The following is a 22,258-nucleotide window of genomic DNA, read 5'->3' on the forward strand; positions in this document are numbered from 1 at the left end:
AGGCAGGATGAAGCTTACCAATAAATGAGACCGCATAAAAATAATACTAATGCATCTCCATGACCAACCGAAACCATACCTGTAATGACATCATCTGGGGTAGCAGCTTCAGTCCAACCAGAAAAACAATAACAGCGAGCATCCCTAGCTGGTGGTGTAGGTGTAACGGCAACTGGAATGGAACCCATAGCCTGAATAATTTGCTGTGGTACACCCGCCCGAAGTCTGGGACAATCCCTCACTATGTGCCTGGTATCCCCACACTCAAAGAAACCTCTCCGCTGATGTGGTCGTGGAAGCTGTCCGGACCGGGTACTCTGGGACCTATGGATATATGAAGCACCACGTGAAACCTGAAGTGAAGACTGAATCGGCTGGCCCACAAAACCTCTACCTTGACGCACCCTGCCTCCCAAATAGGGATCAGTAGATCCTCCCGGTCCACGTGGCCTCTTAACTTCCTTTTCCTATCTTTCCTGGCCCCGCACACCCTCCATCCTCCAAGCGATCTTTACAACCTGCTGAAATGGAGTATCTGTCTCCAAATCTCAAGCCATGCTGAATCTAAGACCATAACTGAGCCCCTCGATAAATCTGCAGACTCGCTCTCTGACTGTAGGAACCAAGGTAGGTGCATGTTAGGACAACTCGGTGAATTTGATGGCGTACTTTGACACTGTCATAGTGCCCTAGCGCAACTGCTCGTATTCTTTGTTCCATGCATCCCAGAGGGTCTGGGGAAGAAACTCCCTAAAGAATATCTCTAAAAACTGAGTCCTAGTGAATGGTGATGCATCAGCTGGCCTACCCTCCTCGTAAGCTTGACACCACCTATATGCTGCCACTGACAACTGAAATGTAGTAAAGGCTACTCCGCTCACCTTCACAATACCCATGGTGCAGAGAATACGTTGGCACTTCTCTTGAAAACCCTACGTATCCTTAGTAACTACGCCACTGAAAGTAGGAGGATCATACTTCTTGAACCTCTCAAGCCTCTTCTGCTCCTCCTCTGATGCTCCTTGCCTGATCTCAGGCTGAACCAGAATAACAGGATGCACCGGAATAACACCCGGGACCTGACCAACATGGGCCCACCGCTCTGGAGTACGGGAGTTGGGAGTCTAAGCTCCTCCCCTGATCTATGAAGTAACTAGTGCAACCAGAATCAGTCTCGCCTAAACCAATGTACCAAACATGCTCAGGAACTGCGATAAAGTCTCTTGAAGTCTGGGGGTAGCAACAAGCGCCTCCGGTTCCTGTCCCCCAACTGGAGCTACTGGTGGCTCCTCAGTTACTGCTCTGGCAGGTGCTCTAGCTGTAGCACGTGCTCCTCCTCGGCCTCTTCCTCTTCCTCTGTCCCAACCCCTAGCAACACCGACTCTTGGGGCATCATCATCGGTAACTGCAACTAGTCTTCTCACCATATGTGAGAGAATAAAATGACAAAGGCTTAAACTCCGAAATCAATAAATCCGCATGATAGGAATGAAAGAAGTAAAGTTTCCCAATAGTTCTGTAGCCTCTCGAAGATAAGCATAGACGTCTCTGTACCGATCCACAAGACTCTACTAAACTTGCTTATGACTCGTAGCACCCATGAACTTAGAGCTCTGATACCAACTTGTCACGACCCTAAATTCCCACCTTCGGATGTCGTGATGGCACCTAGTCTATAAGACTAGGTAAGCTTAACACATGCTGAGTTACTAAAAGATTTAAGCCATTTAACCATTATATATGAACTAGAAATTTGCCATACATAGCCAACAACTATCAATAGGTATACAATATCCCATAACCAGAAGTACGAAGTCATAAGCTTTTCTAAGAGTAGCTAAGAATATCAAATATATCACTGTTTGGAATAGAAGTAAATAGTAACAATGTGAAGAATCTAGAAGGTGGCTCCGAGGATTGTGGGCATAGAGGCAGGTATACCTTGAAGTCACCGTTGCAAATCTCCAACATCTAGCTAACGACCGGCACACTTAGAGGTACCTGGATCTGCACAAAAGATGTGCAGAAGTATAACATGAGTACACCACAGCGGTACCCAGTAAGTATCAAGACTAACCTTAGTGGGGTAGTGACGAGGTATATCCAAGACACCTACTAGACATAATAACATGTGCAAGTATTAATATAAATCTAACAGAGGAATGAATATCAATATAAGGCTAAACATGGAAAGAATAACAATATAACACTAGCAAATGAAAATTAGAAGCAACAAATAGCAACAAGGAGTAAACAGGTGATAACGCTGCAAAGTATTCAGAACACAGTTAAAGTACCAGTGAAACCAATTAAGGAAAAAAAATCACAACCAAATAATCAACCGCTCTTACATAAGGTTTACACAAGAATCACCCTGAGGTACCACACCTCCTAATCATAACTTACGAGTCCCTAAATCACAAATCATAATCACAAGGCATCTCGTGCCCACATTACTAATCACAACCGCACGAACTCACGTGTTGCACGAACAACTCATGTGCCACTACCATTAATACCTCAGATCTGCACGGAAAACTCACGTGCCAATAGTAACAATACCTCATATCCGCACGGACACCTCACATGCCATCATTCCAATCCACGCACAAAAGGCAGGTATACAAGAATACATGTATATGATCAATAAACATCAAGATTCCTACTCCTGGACTGATTTAGGTTACATGTTATGGTGTATGCTTGTACAAATGTACTATCTCAGCTCAAGTCAATAAGTAAAATCAAAGACACCGAGTGGCATATTAGAAATATCACAACAAAACCCGTAATATGCATGACACATACAAGAAAGTCATACCACAACACATATATCATCAACAACAATGCCCCTAGGCCATCACAAATCATCCCCCGACATAGACCACCTTGTCTCGCCGTGTGCGCAATAATGCATATCAATAATTATCCCGTCTTATCTTGCCATATGCGCAAACACAACATATATAGCCTGCCTTGTCTCTCCGCATGTGCAAATATCAATGATAATAAAAGCACGGACAACTCACGTACAAATACCCCGACAATCCTCTCAGCATTCCACATATGACAAAACACAACCACACCATATGACAACAACTCGCACCACACGTGCTCATATGCCACAAAATTTCCATAATAACAATACCAATGCCACAACGATACATAGCGCACGACTCAACAACAATGAGTGCAGCAACAACAATAATAACACGAAAGTACGGTAAATAGATCAACACAAGAATTACAACAACACAACAAAATGGAAGAATAAACTCAACAATAAAAGAGATAGCATGTAATAGTGACTTCAAATAAGAATAAATCAACAATAAAAGGGGTAACATAAAATAAAAATTAAAATAAGAATAACCCGACAATAAAGGAGGTACTAACTTCAATTAAAGTATATATGAGTAAGCTTGACAATAAAATATAGAGCATGTACTAACAGCTTCAAATATAGCATGTAAGAGTAGATTTAACTAAGGAAAGTATAACATGATATGACAACTTCAATTACATGCATGAAAGAAGCCTAGGGACCTCCGAATTTAATTCCGGGCATACGCCCAAGTCCAACATCACAATACGAACCTATCAAAGCCATCAAAATACTATTTCAGGGTCATTTTTACAAAATTCAAAGTTTGGTCAACATTTTTAACTCAAGCTTCTAAAATGAGAATCACTCACCCAAATCAATCCTGAAACATCTGAATATCAAATCCTACCATACACGCAAGTCATAATACACTATATGAAGCCGCTCAAGACCTTGAACTGCTGAACGGAATGCCATAGCTCAAAACGACCAGTCGGGTCGTTACACTTCTCTAATAAAAACTTGCCTTTCATATACTTAGGAACACTTATCTACCCAGGAAGAAAAAAGATTGAATACTTCAATGTGAGTAGAAGAATCCTAGGATGGAACGGAAAACTCATGTCATATGGAGGAAAAGTTATCCTTATAAAAGTTGTCTTTACTCCATCCCAATGCATATCTTAGCTGCTATAAATCCCCCAAAGACAACCCTTCAGATCATAGAAAAGCAGTGTTGCAAATTCTTCTGGGGTAACTCAGAGGAAAAAAAAAGCTTCATTGGTTTTCATGGTCCTCTATATGTTTTGCTAAAGAGGAAGGAGGGGTAGGTCTTAGGTCCATAATGGATATTGACAAGGCTTTTGCTGGCAAAGTATGATGAAATTTTAGAATAAAGAATTTCCTTTGGAGGGAGTTTATGGAAGCTAAATACTGCAAGAAATTACACTCAGTTGCAGCCACATGGAGGAATGTCACTCGCAGATTTGGAAAAGAATGATGTACATCAAGAATGGCGCTAAAATATTCATAAAATGGAGGCTAAATGAGGGTAAAATCTCATTCTGATGAGATAATTTGATACGATCTGAGATAAACAAAATAGCGAAATATGAAAATAACAATAATTAAAGCAAAATCAATGATATGTTTGATTAAGATAATCAAAAGTAGTCTGAATAATAAAATATAAAAGAAAATCTAGAACCCTAAGTGAACGTCTCATGTAACAATTAAAAAACTATCTGATTGCCTCCAAGAACGACAATTAGAACCCTAGATATAAAGAAATGAGAAGAATATTACGTACCCTCAAGAACCCAAGTCTTGAAAACATGTAATCCAAATTCGAATTCGATCTCTCTCAAGAGTTTTCTTATGTCAAAATATGCTAAGTGGATAATGAGATAACCCTAGGCTATTATAAATACCCAATGGGTAAAATAGAAAAAGTTTCAAAGTTAATTTCCAAAAAACAACTCGCTAGGCCAAACTGTAGCCTCAACCGTAACACACAGTTGAACAATGACGAATTCTAGAAGCTTATTTTCTTTAGTTCTTCAGGCCCCTCTTGAACCGTAGCCAACGGTTGGTGAAACCGTGTCACACGGTTTGACTTGGGGTCTTGATTATTCAATTCTCAAGACTCCAAATATGGTATTCTTTGCATGAATCCACAAAGTGATTCTCCAAACATCTTCTAGTCACTTGTTGAAGATCATGCAACTCCTTAGCATGCATCCCTTAGACATTCTTGGACTTGGAGCGGGTCAACAGTCCACTAGATAATTTGGCATCATTCTCAATATTCTCCATTTTTCCCGGACTATCCAGGATCATATCATAATTGGTCAGGACATGGATCACTTGTCAATCTAATAAGGTTTACGACAAGGGCAGAGACACCATCCTCGACTTCACAATAGAAGGTGAATGGAGCTTGAATGGACTAAGGAACACCCTCCCGGTACCAATTGCTACACAAATTTCTCATATGGAACCCCCGAAAGGTCATTTGCCGGATCAACCCTTTCGAACTATTAACAACAATGGTTCCTTCACTTGCAAATCTGCATGGCAAGCTATGAAACAAACCAGCACCCCCTCCATGTCAGCCAGGAGAATATGGTACAGAGGTATCCCCTTTAAGATTTTTTTCGTCATGCTTAGACTTATCGATAATAAACTTCCCACATTTGATATTGTCACTAGGTTTGGTTTCACTGTGCATTCCAAATGCTCATGCCACAAATCCCCAAAAACTGAAACTATTGAACATATTTTATGGAAACTAAAGGGGCAACTGCAACATGCAATGTTATGGTGATACTTGTGGAGTTAAAAAGAATACATGGCTTAAATAAAATCTCTTTAGTTGGTGGTTAGCCAAACCAAAGACTGATGGCCACTCTTTCATATTTGTTGATTTTTTAAAAGATGGGGCAACAAAAATATTAAAATATTGATTAAAAAAGTCTCTCAATAATTTTATTAAGCATAACAAGGCTTTAAATAGCCAATTAGGAACAAAAAATCTACATAATTTAAAATTCAAAAAATTTAAAATATCTCAACTAACATAAATAATCTAACAGAAATTTAAAATTGAAATTCATTCTAAAACTATGTGACTTATTCTGCTAAAATAGTTACTGCAGTAACTGAAAGCAACAAAACTTCAACACTCCTTCTTTGCTTCAGTTGCTGCAATTTAAAAGTTGCTCCTCCTCAATTCTTGCTTCTGTTGTTTGTGCTTGATGATTATTTTGAATATCACTGAAATTGCACACTTTTGTAGTGCAGTTCTTTTTCTCCTTTTCTTCCTTCTTTTTCGTCTTATGGTTTTGTGCATAAAAAATATCCTTAGTGATCTTGTCTTATCTGAAATCTCTTTTGAAAGTATTTGATTCTGGACAATGATAGGATTTTCAGGGATTGCTCGTAAGGATTGTTCTTCCACTACAACATTCAACAAATCATAGGTTTTAAGATATGATTTTATTTTCACTGAGCAAATTTGATAGTTTTCGCCAGTGAAAGTTTGTAGGGCATTCAAAGAGAGACTCCTGCTTGCCATGTTTGAAAATGGGTTTAAAAAATGATATTGGTTAAAAATAATTTGAAAATGGTTCTTTGGAAGAACTCACAGATCCCCTAAGACCAATAAAGCTCTTGATACCACTGTTGGATTTTTAAAAGATGGAGCGGCAAAAATATTAAAAATATTGATTGAAAAAGTCTCTCAATAATTTTATTAAGCATAACAAGGCTTTAAATAGCCAATTAGGAACAAAGTATTCACATAATTTAAAATTCAAAAAACCTAAAATATCTCAACTAACTTAAACAATCTAACAAAAATTTAAAATTGAAATTCATCCTAAAACTATGTAACTTATTCTGCTAAAAAAGTTACTGCAGTAACTGAAAGCAACAAAACTTCAACACTCATCCTTTGCTTCAGTTGCTGCAATTTAAAAGTTGCTCCTCCTCAATTCTTGCTTCTGTTGTTTATGCTTGAGGATTGTTTTGAACATCACTGAAATTGAAATTACTCATTGATGCTATCAACAAGAGAGCAGATGGACCATGGCAACTTAGTGACATATCGGAGAAGATCACAAATCTAAAATAAGGAGGCAACGTAACTATGCTTTCTCACATTGTTATAGAGAAGGTAACTACACAGCCGATCTATTGGCTAACTTGAGCCTTCACATGAAATATATCCTCTACCTTCTTCAGGGAAACTAATTCTTTGAGCTACTTTGAAGATTGAAAGAGGCCAACTAATCAATATCACGATTACGACAAAAAAGAATTATTATTTTTTTCTTTTTGGTTTCTGGATACAAACTTTATAGGATGGAGTTTATCCTCAAACTTGTACCATAGGGTAAGGCTGGCAAGTGGGCCGGTCCAGGACCGGGACCGACCCGGGATTGCGGGCCAAACGGGCCAAACGTTAGGACCGGTTTTAGTGGGCTTGGGCCGGTCTCGTGGGCCGGTCCTATGCTTTGGGCCCGCCAGGACCGGGACCATTTGGCCCGCCAGGGACCGGTCCCCTCGCGGGCCAAACGGTCCCAACGGTCAACTTTAAAAAAAATTAAAATTTAAAAAATAGCCGTTGCGCTGTCAAAAATAGCCGTCGACTATTTATAAAATAGCCATTTAACCCCCAACTTTGTTTTAACCCCAAACTTTTTATAATTATACTTTTTTCCTATTTTCAACTATAAATACCCCCTCATTCTTTTATTTTTCTTATAAAATCATCAATTTATCACAATCTCTCTCTAATTTTCTTCTATAATTGCTACTATTGCTTACTTTATTGTTACAATTTGTGAATAAATTGTGAAGTTGGTGAATTGAAGTCTTCAAGTCTTCGACGATAATTAATTTTCAACAAGTTGTTCGTCAATTCGGTAAACTGGTTCCAACTCTTAAGTTTTAATATTATAATTTTATTTGTTTTATTTATTTTCTATTACTTTATTAATTAAGATGGCTTTCTTAAAAAACCTTTTTGGTAAAAATAAGGGAAAATCCAAGAGTTGCGAATCTAGTGCTCTATCTGTTCCTCCTCCACTGCCCCGAACCAAACCCCATATCTGTCCTACACCTACTACTCTTGATAGCGATAATAGTTTATTATAATTTACTGATAGTCAATTTTACCATAATATTAGAGCTGGTAAACAATTAGACCATGAATTAATGAATGCTCTTTATTCTAATCCAACTATTGATGAAAATAATGACGAGGAAATAGATTTTGATGAAACTCAATCGAATGATGATACACACACTAGTCCTTCTCCTGATGTTAATCCAACTAGTGATAACCCTGCTAATCCAAATGATGCCCATCTAATACTCCTGTTACTACCCCTACTTTTTCTAGACAACCTAGCAAACAGACGAAAACATCTCCCGTTTGGCCATTGTTTACTCAACTAATTCCAGAAAATAAGGCTAAGTGTAAAACTTGTGGCACGGAGTTAGCTTTTAAATATTTTGGATCGCGGGGGGGAAGGGGGGGAAGGGGGGGGGGGGAGGGGGACGGGAACTTTGGCTAGACACATATTGAAACACCCTCAAGATAGAGTGAGATATATTCGTCTGAAAGCTTTGGCCGAGGGAAAAAGTCTACCTACTCCTAGTCAGGTTGACCCTAATATCGGTTCAAATCAATTTTAACCGGAAATTAACACTGTTATCGGTGGTATTTTGTATTATGATCCAAAAAAATATCGGAAAGAATTGGCAAAAATGGTAACTGTTATGTGCTTACCCTATAGTTTTCCTTCTGACCCTAACTTTGTGCATTATATTAGAAATCTTTTTAATCCTACTTATAAAGGTTTTCCTCACACAACTGTAAAGAGCGATATTTATAAATATAAATATGAATATGAACAATATTTGCGCTATTTATTTACTCATATAAATTGTCCTGTTGCTATTACAACTGATATTGGTAGAAGTGGTAATGACTGTGATTACCTTACTGTTACCAGTCATTGGATTGATGAGGATTGGATAATGCAAAAGCGCATTATTGCTTGTAGAATAATTAATTCACGTCACACAGGGTAGTTTATTACTAGCACAGTTATGGATATTTGTAGATATTTTTGCATTAGTGATAAAATAATATCAGTTTCAATGGATAATGCTACTAGTAACACAAATGCTATAGCCTTGCTTACCACTACGCTAAATCCTGCATTTAGTGATATTTTTCATGTTAGATGTATTTGTCATATTTACCATTTAATTGTGGGTCATGGTATGAGAATTTTAAATATTGAAATTCAAAAGGTTAAAATGGCTCTTAACCGGCTTTTTTATTCAAACCGTAGAAGTAGACTTAGAGAATATTTTAAAAGATGCGATGAATTTGACCTAAGAGAAAGAAAAGTTCCTAAACCTTGTCCAACTAGATGGAATTACATGTATGAAAGTTTTGTTGTTGCATATGAATATAGAAATCCTATAAACTCAACATTTAATGCACATGTAAGTGATGACGATGAACACCTTACAAATGAGGATTGAGCTAATGTTAAAATACTTGTAGATTTTTTAGAAAAATTTCATATTGCAACAAATGAATTTTCTGGGAAATATTATCCTACTATTTCTAACTGTTTAGTTTATATTGCAGAACTTGCAAATTTGTTTGCTCATTTTTTAGAGGGTGGGAAAATTTATAAAATTGCTATTGATTCTATGAGAAAAAAGTTTAAAAGATATTTTTTCCTTATTCTCCCTATTTATGGTGTTGCTGCTTTGTTAATCCTTGTATGAAATTAGTAGGTCCTTTTTTTTGGTATGAAACTGTTTATAATGGTTTAACACTTGAAGATGAGGAGTTGTCTCAACTTCCGGAAGCAATAGCCTCAATTAGAATAAATGCTCAAACTATTTTTAATACTTATCAAGTTGCATTAAATCATGCTAGACCAAATGTTCCAACTCCTTATTCTTCTGATTCTCAATCATCTAAAAGAACTGCGGGAGTAAGAGCACTTAGTGCTTGGGCGGGGTTTAGGGGTTCTCAAGGTTCTAGTAGTAGTGATTTTTCACAACTAAATGAGCTTGAAGTTTATTTGTCGCAGGGAATTGAGGAAGTGAATCCCGACGGTTCCTTTAATCTTTTGGAATGGTGGAAGGACAAAGAAAAATACTTTCCGGTTCTTTCAAGGATGGCCCGAGACATTTTAACTATTCAAGCTTCAACAGTGGCATCAGAGAGCGCTTTCAGTCAAGCAAGACTTCAACTCGGTGATTATAGAGCGTCTATGAGGGAGAGCTTGGAAAAATCAGTACTTTTCAGAGATTGGATCTGATCGGAAAGAAGAAATTTTGGATTTGCTGAATCACAACCAGATGAAGACGAAGCTTATGAAGAAATGCTAGCTGAACTTGCGGAGGATGTTGCTTCACCCGGAAGTGGCGATGACCAAGCTACTTTTTCGCCACCACCAACGAAAATTCCTCCGGACCTTGATGAATTTATGAACCATGTAACTTGTATGAACAAAAATTAGTATGTATTATGTAACTTATATTTTGGCACATCTTGATTAGTTTCTTTTTCTTCTCAATGGTGGTATTAGCACCTTGTTGTGCTCATTCCATAGGGGGATGAAAACTAAGAAAGATATTGCCATATTTTTTTAATGCTATAATAAAATTACAAGGCATTGCTTTGAATGTCTTTACAATATTTTTGTCTTTAGACTTTAAATTTGAATTAAAAAATTTAGGTCACAATTCTATAATAAAATTTATAAGGCATTGCCTTAGATATTTTTTTTAACATCCTTTTGTCTCTAATTTCTATTTAATTTTTTTTAAAAAACCGTTGGGCCCACTTAGCCCACTTAGCCCGCGGGCCGGGACCGTTTAGCCCGGGACCAAATGGTCCCGATCCCGGACCGGTCCCTACAAAAAGACCATTTGGCCCGGGACCATTTGGCCCGTTTAATTTGGGATCGGTCCGAGATCGGAACCGAGACCGAGACAGTTTGAACCAGCCCACTTAGCCCGTTTAGGCTCGGGACCAGCCCACTTACCACCCCTACATAGGGCATAAACTTTGTGCGATGCTCCTTGCTACTTTCTCATGGATATATAATTCCCCCATGTACTTTTTGGTTATTATTATACAGGTTTGAGGTCATGCCTAACCCCCACCATAATGGTGGCATTAAGTTAAAAAAATTATTTCTTCGTGTATATTACCATCAATCTCTTAGATGTCGAAGAACTTTTTCATTCCATGCATTGAGGAAAACTATTATGAACATTAGGTCGAATTATAAGGAAACAACTGATTTTGTTGATGGGAACAAGCAATTAGGGAGAGAAAAATAAAACGATTTCAACAAGCAATTAGGGAGAGAAATATAAAACGATTCCATCTCAATATGTAAGCGAGCGAATTGATAATAATCCCGTGATTTAAAAGCAATGGTTTATGGGAGCTATTGTATTTTTAGATAGCAAGTGAGACAAGTCTAAACTGAATAAGGCGATTACAAACTTAAAAATTAACCTGACAACTCTTTGAATTTCTCAAACGTGATTCCACGGATACAGAGACAACGTAAAAATTTCCAACAGCTAAAAGTATGTACAAAACATAAAGTGAATGATGAACATTATTTCTGGTCATTAATTGGGTGAATTAAACATGGATTTCAATTCAACTTCTATACGTATTTCTGGGGCCATTACCAGGAAGCTGGATTTGGCATTGCAACCTCGTCGTTTAAACTATGTGTTTAGTTTAGCTTTTGGAGAAGTTTAACAAGTGTGTTTGATTTTAAAATACATATTAGTTCTCCTAAAATGGACATAATATTTGTTGGAAACCAAAATAATTCAAAGTATGCTTTCAGAAGTACTAACACAAGTTCTCCAAGATCTCATTCTCAAAATGGCAAATGGCCAAATATACTCCTATACTTTCGAAAATAGTCTAAGAATACCCCTCGTTATACTATTGGGTTATTTATACCCCTGCAGTCATACTTTGGGTTCAAATATACCCCTCATTTAAATGGAGGGACACGTGTCATTGTCCTGTTGGTCAATTCTAAATATCTCTTAATTAATTAAAAAGACTCATTACCCATATTCGAAAAACAATTTTTTAAAGCAATTTTTTTTTGTAAAAACTGAAAAAACTGAAATTATTTTTACTAAAAACTGAAAAAAATGAAAATATTTTTTTTTTCAATTTTTACAAAAAAGTTGCTTTAGAAAAAACTGAAAAATATTTTCTAAAACAATGTTTTTGTAAAAACTGAAAATAAAAGAAGCTGAAAATCAATTTTCTAAAGCAGTTTTATTTTGTAAAATCTGGAAAAAACTGATTTTGTTTTTACTAAAAACTGAAAAAAAACGAATTTTTTTTTTTTTCAGTTTTTACAAAAAAACTGCTTTTAAAAAAAGCTGAAAAATATTTTCTAAAACAATATTTTTGTAAAAACTGAAAAAAAACTAAAAAGCAATTTTCTAAAGCAATGTTTTTGTAAAAACTGAAAAAACAAATATTTTCTTTTTTGTTTTTTCAGTTTTTAGTTAAAAATATTTCAGTTTTTTCCAGTTTTTAATTGCTTTAGAAAATTGCTTTTCCGTTTTTTTTTAAAAAGTTTTTACAAAAATATTGTTTTAGAAAATAATTTTCAGTTTTTTAAAGCAGTTTGTTTTGTAAAAACTGGAAAAAAAATATTTTCATTTTTTTTTCAGTTTTTAGTAAAATTTGTTTTTATTTTTTTTTCAGTTTTTACAAAAAAGAATTTGCTTTAAAAAATTATTTTTCGAATATGGGTAATGAGTCTTTTTAATTAATTAGGAGATATTTAGAATTGACCAATATGACGATGACACGTGTCCCTCCGTTTAAATGAGGGATATATTTGAACCCAAAGTATGACTGCAGGGGTATAGATAACCCAATAGTATAACGAGGAGTATTCTTCGATCATTTTTGGAAGTAGAGGGGTATATTTGGCCCTTTGCCGTTCTCAAAAGGTAGTCCAAATGCAAAAGGAACAAACTTGAAATGTAAAAACCAGAATGGAATAAATATGATCCATAAGTTTATGACAAAGAAATGTAATAGCAATGAGATGAGTTGCTAAACTACTGATTACTTTTTATGATAAACATTAGTGGCTAACATGGTAAACTAAAAATTAACCTACTATTACAATTTCAACTACACTGATAGTTGTAATGTTTTTTTTTAATTGTAGCGTATATAACTTAAACCTTGAACTTTGCTATAAAGACAACTCAACTAATATAAACAAATACTACTCTTATCATGCAAACTTCAGCAAGAGGTGATCAATAAAGGTGGGCATATAACAGAACACTTTGAAGTTCATATAGATGTTCAATCAAAGAACACTTTATGGTGATACAACATTCTACATCACCCTGCCTCCAACTCAAGTTTTCATTTTTTCTGCATCCATTTCTGTTTCCAACTCTTCTAGAGCTGTCCATAACTTCGAGTCCTTGAAATCATTGATAACAAATGTTGCACCAGCCTCTGACAGTAATTTTTCCGGGTTCCTTAGACCTAAACCTACAACCGGCATACCAGCAGCTACTCCAGCTTTTATTCCAGAGATAGAATCCTAAGCTCAAGTAAAAGATAATTATCAAAATTAAACATATTGCAGTTGATTATTAATATTTGTTTACCAACAGTTATCGTTAGTGTTAAATGTGTATTCCAAACCTCAAAAACGAATGCGTGCTTAGGAGATACTCCAAGTTCCTGAAGTGCCTTCAAGTAAGGGTCAGGAAAAGGTTTTGCTCGTTCACATTCGCTTCCAATGACAAGTAGTTCAAAGAAATCTGCTAGACCGAGCATTGAGATTATCAGCTCAGCATTCGGTCTTGGAGCATTAGTCACTGCTGCTCGTTTCAGACCGTGGTTCTCAATCCATTTGCATACCTCCTCTAGGCCGTCCAACGGTTTTAGCTGTTCTGATGCAATTCTGTGCATTTTTATGATTAGCTTCCAAATGTTATAGCAAATGAGTCTACTCTAATAAATATAATTTGGCAGATTTATAAAAAACAATCATAGAAATTAGCCTAGTCCGCCAAGATATGTGTTGGGTGTGCGAACAAAGTTCCACATTGGTAGCTGAAAAGATTGGAAGACTACATATAAGGTGTAGGGATCTCATTATGGTATGAGACCTTCTGGGAAAAACCGAACGAGCTTGGACCAGGTTGAGCCCAACATTATACAATTGAGATAGATCCTGATCTGAATCATGCAATTTATCAATCATATACGGGGATATCTAATGCTAATTGTTATATGACATATACTTCATTTTGATCAATGAACTTATTAATGATGCAGCAGCTTACTTTCGGAACATGTCTTCCTTATCATCCATAAATTTGATAGCTCTTTGGAAATCCCAATCTGGGAAAAGGACGTGACAGAGCTCATCATTATGCATACCGCTAATATTCTTTATGAAGAATTCCTCGCTTATGGGTGTTCCACCATTGAAACCTATCTGTTTAAAATGAAAACAGTTAGTTAAATGAAGAAGTATCTCCTGGACATCATTGTACAGAGTTGGAACTGATAACAACAGATACAATGAGTAGAAAATACAACCTCTTGAAGCATCTCTCGGAAGGCATAGTAGTGGATAGGATCCGAATCACATAATGTTCCATCAATGTCAAATAATATTGCTTTCAATGGAGCATCAACTGACAATGAACATTTGCTGCTTCACAGAAAAGGGATATTCAGGAACTGAAACAATGCCGTACAGAAAATCCACTTTTCTACATAGATGCTAGAAAATATTCTATAAACTCCTCTTAGTATTAGAGTACATCATTCCGTAAATTGAACTAGACAGAAGTTGCAATAATTATCGTAAGACAAGCTATATGATATTGCATATTAGATCGAGCAACTAGCTGCAATCATTCTTTCAGTTATTTATCATGCTAAGATGAGTTTCATTAGTATCAAATAAATTTTACAAAGAACTTTTACAATCGAGAGAGTAATGAAAAGTGACATGGCTATAATCCCATGAGACTCGCACCTTGTTCTAGAATGAGGAAGTTCATTAGCATACTTCTCATTTAAATATTTTCTTCCATCCAGTGATGTTTTGATAATGAGTTTAACTTTGGAAATTTCACCTAGATTTGCAAAATTGGAAGCCTACTATTAGGGACACTTGCACTTAATTACCTAACGTAGCAAGATTTTCAAAACATAGCAACATAACGGATTTTAGGCTCCAATCTTGCGAATAGCTGTAGAGAGAGTCAAAGGATGGAAAACTAAATGTTGTAGCCTTGAGCGTCATTCATGGCAATGGCAGCGTAAGTGAGGAAGCAGCTATTGGAGAACTGCGGATACTCTGAAGGAAATATAATTTATTTGAAATCTCTATATACTCTTTACAATTCTTTACTTCTCCATCGGTCTCTACAGTTGAAAATAAATAGCAATATCCTTAATTATAATAGTACAAAATCTGTTTTACCACAAAACATGAAAACATATTCCTATGTGAATTTTGACTACAAATCCCACTTAGACAAGAATTAAATAAACTAACAAATATCCTAAATAATTTTGGTTTTCTACTACAACTTTGAATTGTTTTTCTATTATTCTCCCCTAATTCGAAGTTATATATATCCAACTTTTTTGTTGTTGTTCTGTTAGAGTACTTTATCACCAACACCAAATTTTATTGAAGCACTTGTCTCCAACTCCTATCAACATCCGATTGTATTATTTGTTTCTTAACAACTTCTCTCCAATTTTTAGAGAAAAGATTCTTACTCTGCACCACATTTGCTTGTACCTCTTTAAATTTGCAATATTGCTTTTTATAATCCTCAACATGATTATTTTTCATGCATACAATTATTAGCGAGACGGGTGGCACATGTTGGCTAGTGCCACACGCCGACAATCGAAGCTATTTGATTTTTACCAAGATCGCAAAAGTTCTGATACTAATATGAAGGAACAATAATTTATTCTCAATCTCTGAATGCTCTCTATAATTCTCTACTTCTCCGGCACTTTCCACAATTGAAAATAGCTAGCAACATCTCTATTTATAATAGTATGAACTTTATTTTAACTCAAAATAGAGAAACCTTATATGAATTTTGACTACAAATCCAATTTAGACAATAATCAAATAAACTAACAAATATCAAATCCTAAATAATTTTGGTTTCCTACTACAACTTTGAATTAATTTTTCAACAAACTCTGAAAGTGAGTTTACTGATTAATCGAGTGAGTAGAATAGAGTAGCAAGATTGTTTTGGTTGGGAAATAGTTTTTATATTACTTTCTTTTTTTCAGTTTTTCACCCATTGTCCAGTGCCCGCTTGGGGCTCGATTAAATCCCGCTCGCGCTGGGAAGTCCCATATTGAGGGGTAAACCGCTCCCTTTCAAAGGCGACTCCATATTTACTACTCTAACCAAAGATCTCTAGTTAAGGAGGAAGGGCTACTTACCATTCCACCAAAGGTTTAAGGGATGATGGTTTATGGTGATTAGTATGGTGGTTTTCTGAATGGTGGTCCGGTGGTAGAATAGTTGTTTGTCGGATGTATGTCGGGTGGTATGGATATATCATTGGACATTCTTACACTCGACATACAAAATACATATAAATGATATATAAAATACATTCAAGAACACAATATATGCAAGTTGTACGTAAGTTTTATGTTTTTACCCGGTAATATATATACAATAATATAATTGTATGCGAGTTGTATGTAAATAAGTTATTTTTCTTCGGTTTCAAAAAGATTGTCCTAGTTTGATTCACAAACTTAATAAAAAAGGAAGGACTTTTCATGTATGTAGTCTTAAATAAGCCATAACATTTGTATGATCGTAAAACTTTTGAAGCTTGTGGTCTTATTAATGAAATATTGAAAGGTGCCAATCTTTTTTAAACGAGCTACTAAGAAAATAGTGTCAATCTTTTCGAAACGAAGGGAGTATGATTGTATAAATTTTGTTAAAACACTCTTGCTACTTTTTGAAAATTAAATCATCTTGCTAAACCACCAAATTAGGGCTTAATTTTGTATCTATAGGTAAAAGTCCCTTTAACTTTTATATATCACAATTATAAAATGTTTACACTAGTCGGTCAGTTTACAAAGTAATCACAAGGTAACCTAAAAAAATAAAACAAATAATGGCTATTGCAAAATTAAGAGCAAAAAGGTAACCAAGACTTTTCCAATGCCAATGGACAGAGAAGCGTGTTAAAAGACCAGCTCAAAGGATAATCAATAGATGATTGACATTAAAAAATTATGAAAAAAGGAATTACCTTATCTGTTGGTTAGAAGTTGACGAAGACAAGGACATTCGATTATTTCTTGGAAATGGTTTAGTGGGTAGTACATAGGAAGGAACAGTGCGGAAAGAGAGCAAAGCGGTCATATAGTTTTTCAGATGTAAAGAAATTGTGATGCTCAAATCAGAACTTCCCACTTTCTCGGAGGATGCCAAAAGATTTTCAGTTTATAGGATTTACTAACGGATGTGTTGGCCATTCTTCCGGGTGTGGGTGGTTCTGTTGTTTCGTCCTCTAATAGGACCAGCCGGATTCCATTGGCTAAGAACTGTTCGAATATTCTTTTTTTTTTCCAAAGGAAGTGGCTCAAATATCTAGGGGTATGGTGAAAATGATAAAAAAGAAAAACGTTCTCGGTAAATAAAAGACAATACATAAGTAGATGTCCCCTCGTCTTGCTACACGCGTTTTAACAATCATCCCACCTTGTTTCGCCACGTATGCAAATCCGATATAACTCGTCTTATCACGCCACATATATAATAGCAATAATAACAATAACACGAAAGAAACCTCGTGCAAACACCCGAATAATCCACCCAACAAGTCCACATATGCCACAATCACAACAACATAGCATGCCAACAAATGTCACCAAGACATAAATGCACAATCTGCCAATGCAATGCACAAGAACAATTCAATAAGGAAATGCGAATGGGTGCTCAACATATAAGCATGAAAGCTGACTCAAATCAGTAACAATCTTACAAATGCTCAATTTGGTTAGTTTAGGAAATACGATCCTAAAATATGATCTCTAACATGGAACATAGACTCAAGCAATTTTACACAGTGAGAAACACGTAGTATAGGGACCTCTCAAACAAAACAAGGCAATGAAAGCAACCTCAAGTCAACCCGGACATAAGACATACATACGTCAGTGTACACACTCGTCACCTCGTGTACACGTCGTTTACACATAAAACAAATAATCAATTAAGCCCAATTCTAAGTGGTAATTTCTCCCACACAAGGTTAGACAAGATACCTATCTAAAATTGCCCAAATCAACACTCAAACATAGATTTTCCTTTAAAATTCACCTCGTTCGGCCCAAATCTAGCCAAAATGACTTAATAACATTAAATAATGTAAGAGAATTCAATTTCAATTAATAAAGTTACGATCTTTACACATTTCTCCAAAAGTCAACAAAGGTCAAACCCAGGCCCGCCCGATCAAAACCCGAGTCAAAGGTAGATCTCGACTACCCATAAATTCACGAGTCCAAATATGTTTTTAGTTTTCAAATCTGAGTCTAATTCGACTCTTAAATCTCAAATATTCCTTTTTCAAAATATAGTAAAAAAATTCCCAAACAATCCTTTCAAATCCCATGATTTTGATGTTAAAATCCATAAGAAATCAAGTTGAAATATTGAAATTGAGTCAAAATCACTTACCCAATAGGTAGATGTTAAAATCCCCTCCAAAAAATCATCTCGCACATAGTCTAGGGCTCAAAATGTGATAAAATAAAACTAAATCCCGAAATCCCAACTATCAACCCAACTGTAGATGTCGCATTTGGGACCAGGGGTTCCCAAATGCGACTACCGCAAAAGCAAACAAAGGCTCGCAAAAGCGACCCACAATAGACCTAGCAGATATCGCATTTGCGATAAAATGCTTCGCAAATACGAAGCGCCCTCCCCAGACGACCAGTCGCAAGTGCTGCCCAACCCTCACAAATGCGAGGTCCCTTCTCATCAGCCCAGAGTCACAATTGTGGCCCTTCCCTCGCAAATGCGTTGGTCGCATTTTCGGCCTCATCATCGCAAATGCGAGGAAACCAGAACTAGCACACTAAATATTAGCATAACAATCTAAAACCAATCCGAAACTCTCCTAAGCCCCTTGAGACCCTGTCCAATCATACCAACCAGTACATAAATCTCATACGAACTCACTCGCACGGTCGGATCATCAAAATAACATATAAAATCATGAATCGAGCATCAAAGCGCACCAAATCATAATATCTCAATAAGGTCGATGTAATTCTTATCTGGATGCTGGATCATGGATTACAAGGTCGCGAGAGCATCGGCAAAATCATTCTGGATCCTAGGAATGTGCTTGAACTCGATCTTTGTGGACTTCTTGCATAGCTCCTTTACGCAGTGCAGGTACGGAAGGATCTTGACGTTCTTGGTAGTCCATTCTCCTTGAACTTGATGTATCAGCAGGTTAGAATCTCCTATGACCAGAAGCTCTTTGATGTTCATATCGACCACCATCCAAATCCCGAGGATGCATGCTTTGTACTTGACCATATTATTGGTGTAGGGGAACTTTATCTTTGTTGACGCCGGATAATGTTGTCCTGACTATAAAATTAACACTGCCCCAATTCTTACCCCTTTGATATTTGCTGCTCCGTGGAAGAATATTCTCCATCCTGGGTATGACTCTATAATATCTTCTCCGGCGAATAACACTTCTTTATTCGGAAAGTATATAGTGAGTGGCTCATAATCCTTGTCCACTGGATTCTCTGCAAGGTGGTCAGCTAAGGCTTGTCCTTTAATGTCCTTCTGTGTTATGTACACAATGTCAAATTTGCTGAGAAGAATCTGCCATTTGGCCAGTTTTCCCGTGGGCATCGGCTTCTGGAAGATATACTTGAGTGGGTCGAGCCGGGATATTAGATGTGTGGTTTATGCTGACATGTAATGCCTCAACTTCTGGGCGATCCAAGTCAAGGCACAATAAGGGCATTCTATCAGAGCGTATTTGGCTTCTCATAGTGTAAAATTCTTGCTTAAGTAGTAGATAGCTTGCTCCTTTCCCCCGGTCTCATCGTATTGTCCCAACACGCATCCAAATGCATTGTCCAAAACTGACAGGTACAACAAAAATGGCTTCCCGGTCTCGGGAGGAACCAACACTGGTGGATTTGACAAGTACACCTTGATCTTATTGAAGGCTTTCTGACACTCCTCTGTCCATTTTGTAGTGGTATCTTTTTTCAGCAGCATGAAGATAGGCTCACAAATTACGGTAGACTGGGCTATGAATCTGCTAATGTAATTTATCTTACCAAGGAAACTCATCACATACTTTTTACTGTTGGGCGGCGGTAAGTCTTGAATGGCTTTGATCTTTGAAGGATCAAACTCTATCCCTTTCCTGCTTACAATGAAACCTAGCAATTTTCCGGCAGGGACTCTCCAAATGAACATTTTGCAGGGTTCAACTTCAAACTATACCTCCGCAAGCATTCGAAAAACTTCTTTAGGTCATCCAAATGTTCTAAACCATTTCGAGACTTGATGATGACATCATCCACATATACCTCGATCTATTTGTGAATCATGTCATGAAAGAGAGTTGTTATGACCCTCATGTAAGTAGCGCTAGAGTTCTTGAGGCCGAATGACATGACTCTGTAGAAATAAATACCCCAAGGCATATTGCACACTGTCTTCTCTGCATCTTCTTTATGCATAGGATCTGATGGTACCTGACGAAACAATTCACGAATGACAGCAACTCGTGCTTCACGCAATTGTTGATGAGGATATGAATTTTTGGTAAAGGGAAATCATCTTTCAGATTGGCCTTGTTAAGATCTCGATGATCCACACATATCCTGATCTTCCCATCCTTCTTTCGTACCGATACAATATTTGCCAACCATGTGGGATAATTGGTGACTCTCACCACGTTTGCCTCTATCTGATTAGTTACTTCTTCTTTTATCCTCAAACCTAAGTCTCGCTTAAACTTTCTTGGTTTTTGTTTGACTGATGGTCTAGTAGGATTGGTAGGAAATCGGTGCAAAACGATGTCGACGCTCAATCCAGGCATGTCTTCATATGACCATGCGAATATATCGATGTACTATCGGATGAGCTCAACCAATTCTTCTTTCTTATTTGCTTCCAAATGGATGCTGATTCGAGTTTCTTTCACGTCTTCTTCGCTTCCCAGGTTGACTACTTCTGTCTCTTCGAGGTTAGGCTTTTTCTGGCTTTCTAACTGTTCAATCTCTTGTGGGAGATTATCTGGCATCATGCTTTCATCGTATTCCTCGTAATCTGGATCGCTTTGCTCGAGGTTTTCGTTACATGTCATAATCGTGAAATGCGGGGTTTTTTCGTTTTAATTATTAAAAAGAAAAACTAAGTATAAATGAAGCGATAAATAAGTGTGCAATAATTTAAAGAACGCAATTCCTTCATTTCACCAAAAAGGAACGTCTAAGCATTCAATGAGACAATTAACAAAAGAGTACATGCACGGTTCAAGCCTCAATTGAACGTGCATTTTTTTCAAAAAGTTTTACAATTCCACATTACCAAGACTCCCAGCGAACCAAAGACGGGCTGGCGGTCCAATTCTGCAAGTCCTCTCCTAGAACGGCATTCCGAATGGTCGGTGTCTTGATATCAATTTTGTCATAACATTCCTCGATCATGGTCACGAACAACCTTCCCATTCCATTGACGATGTCGTCCTCTAGTGTTGAGCCCTGACCTGGACCCGAAACATGCTCTGGCATAAAAGTTTTCTTTCCGAAGTCACCGGTATAAGTATTTCCAGTTGGAGACTGATACCCTATGCCAGCTCTACCTTTCTGCCCACTTGGCTCAATTGGCTCTATTATGCCATCTGATCGGGCTCCCAGCCCGGTTCCTGGTATGTACTCGTACTTCATAATTTCTCACATAGCCATATTTGATATGTATGGCGACTGCATACCCAGATTCTTCCCGGCCTCTTCTATCTCCCTGGTTTGCATGATCTCAACCGCATGAAAAGCGATCCCGTCTAATCCTTCTATGAATGTAACTGCATGTTCCAGATAAGCTGACTGGCTCTATTCGTTGTGGACTACAATCTCTTGACAACATCACTCAAACTTCATAAACTAATGGAGGGTAGATGAGACTACCCCTTCCATATGTATCCAGGGCCTTCCCAATAATATGTTATATGAGGATGTAATGTCCATCACTTGGAACAGTATGAGAAACTCAACTGGTCCGA

At 37.0% G+C, this 22,258-nt stretch overlaps 2 protein-coding genes across 2 annotated transcripts; both read right to left on the reverse strand.

Moving 5' to 3' along the window:
• Positions 1-13,195: 13,195 nt before the first annotated feature.
• LOC107810979 (haloacid dehalogenase-like hydrolase domain-containing protein Sgpp) lies at positions 13,196-17,565 on the reverse strand. Its single transcript, XM_016635809.2, has 5 exons — positions 17,231-17,565; positions 14,502-14,616; positions 14,243-14,397; positions 13,596-13,857; positions 13,196-13,491 (listed from the first exon to the last, which is right to left on the reverse strand). Exons 1-5 carry the CDS (start codon positions 17,341-17,343, stop codon positions 13,300-13,302), a joined length of 837 nt encoding a protein of 278 aa, XP_016491295.1. The 5' UTR covers positions 17,344-17,565; the 3' UTR covers positions 13,196-13,299.
• Positions 17,566-19,290: 1,725 nt separating this feature from the next.
• LOC142169593 (uncharacterized) lies at positions 19,291-19,869 on the reverse strand. Its single transcript, XM_075231476.1, has 2 exons — positions 19,624-19,869; positions 19,291-19,530 (listed from the first exon to the last, which is right to left on the reverse strand). The coding sequence occupies exons 1-2, from the start codon at positions 19,867-19,869 to the stop codon at positions 19,291-19,293; spliced, it is 486 nt and encodes a 161-aa protein (XP_075087577.1).
• Between the last annotated feature and the right edge of the window lie 2,389 nt (positions 19,870-22,258).

The sequence above is a fragment of the Nicotiana tabacum genome, chromosome 15, assembly GCF_000715075.1.
Source record: "Nicotiana tabacum cultivar K326 chromosome 15, ASM71507v2, whole genome shotgun sequence".
In the NCBI taxonomy this organism is placed as follows: Eukaryota; Viridiplantae; Streptophyta; class Magnoliopsida; order Solanales; family Solanaceae; genus Nicotiana; species Nicotiana tabacum.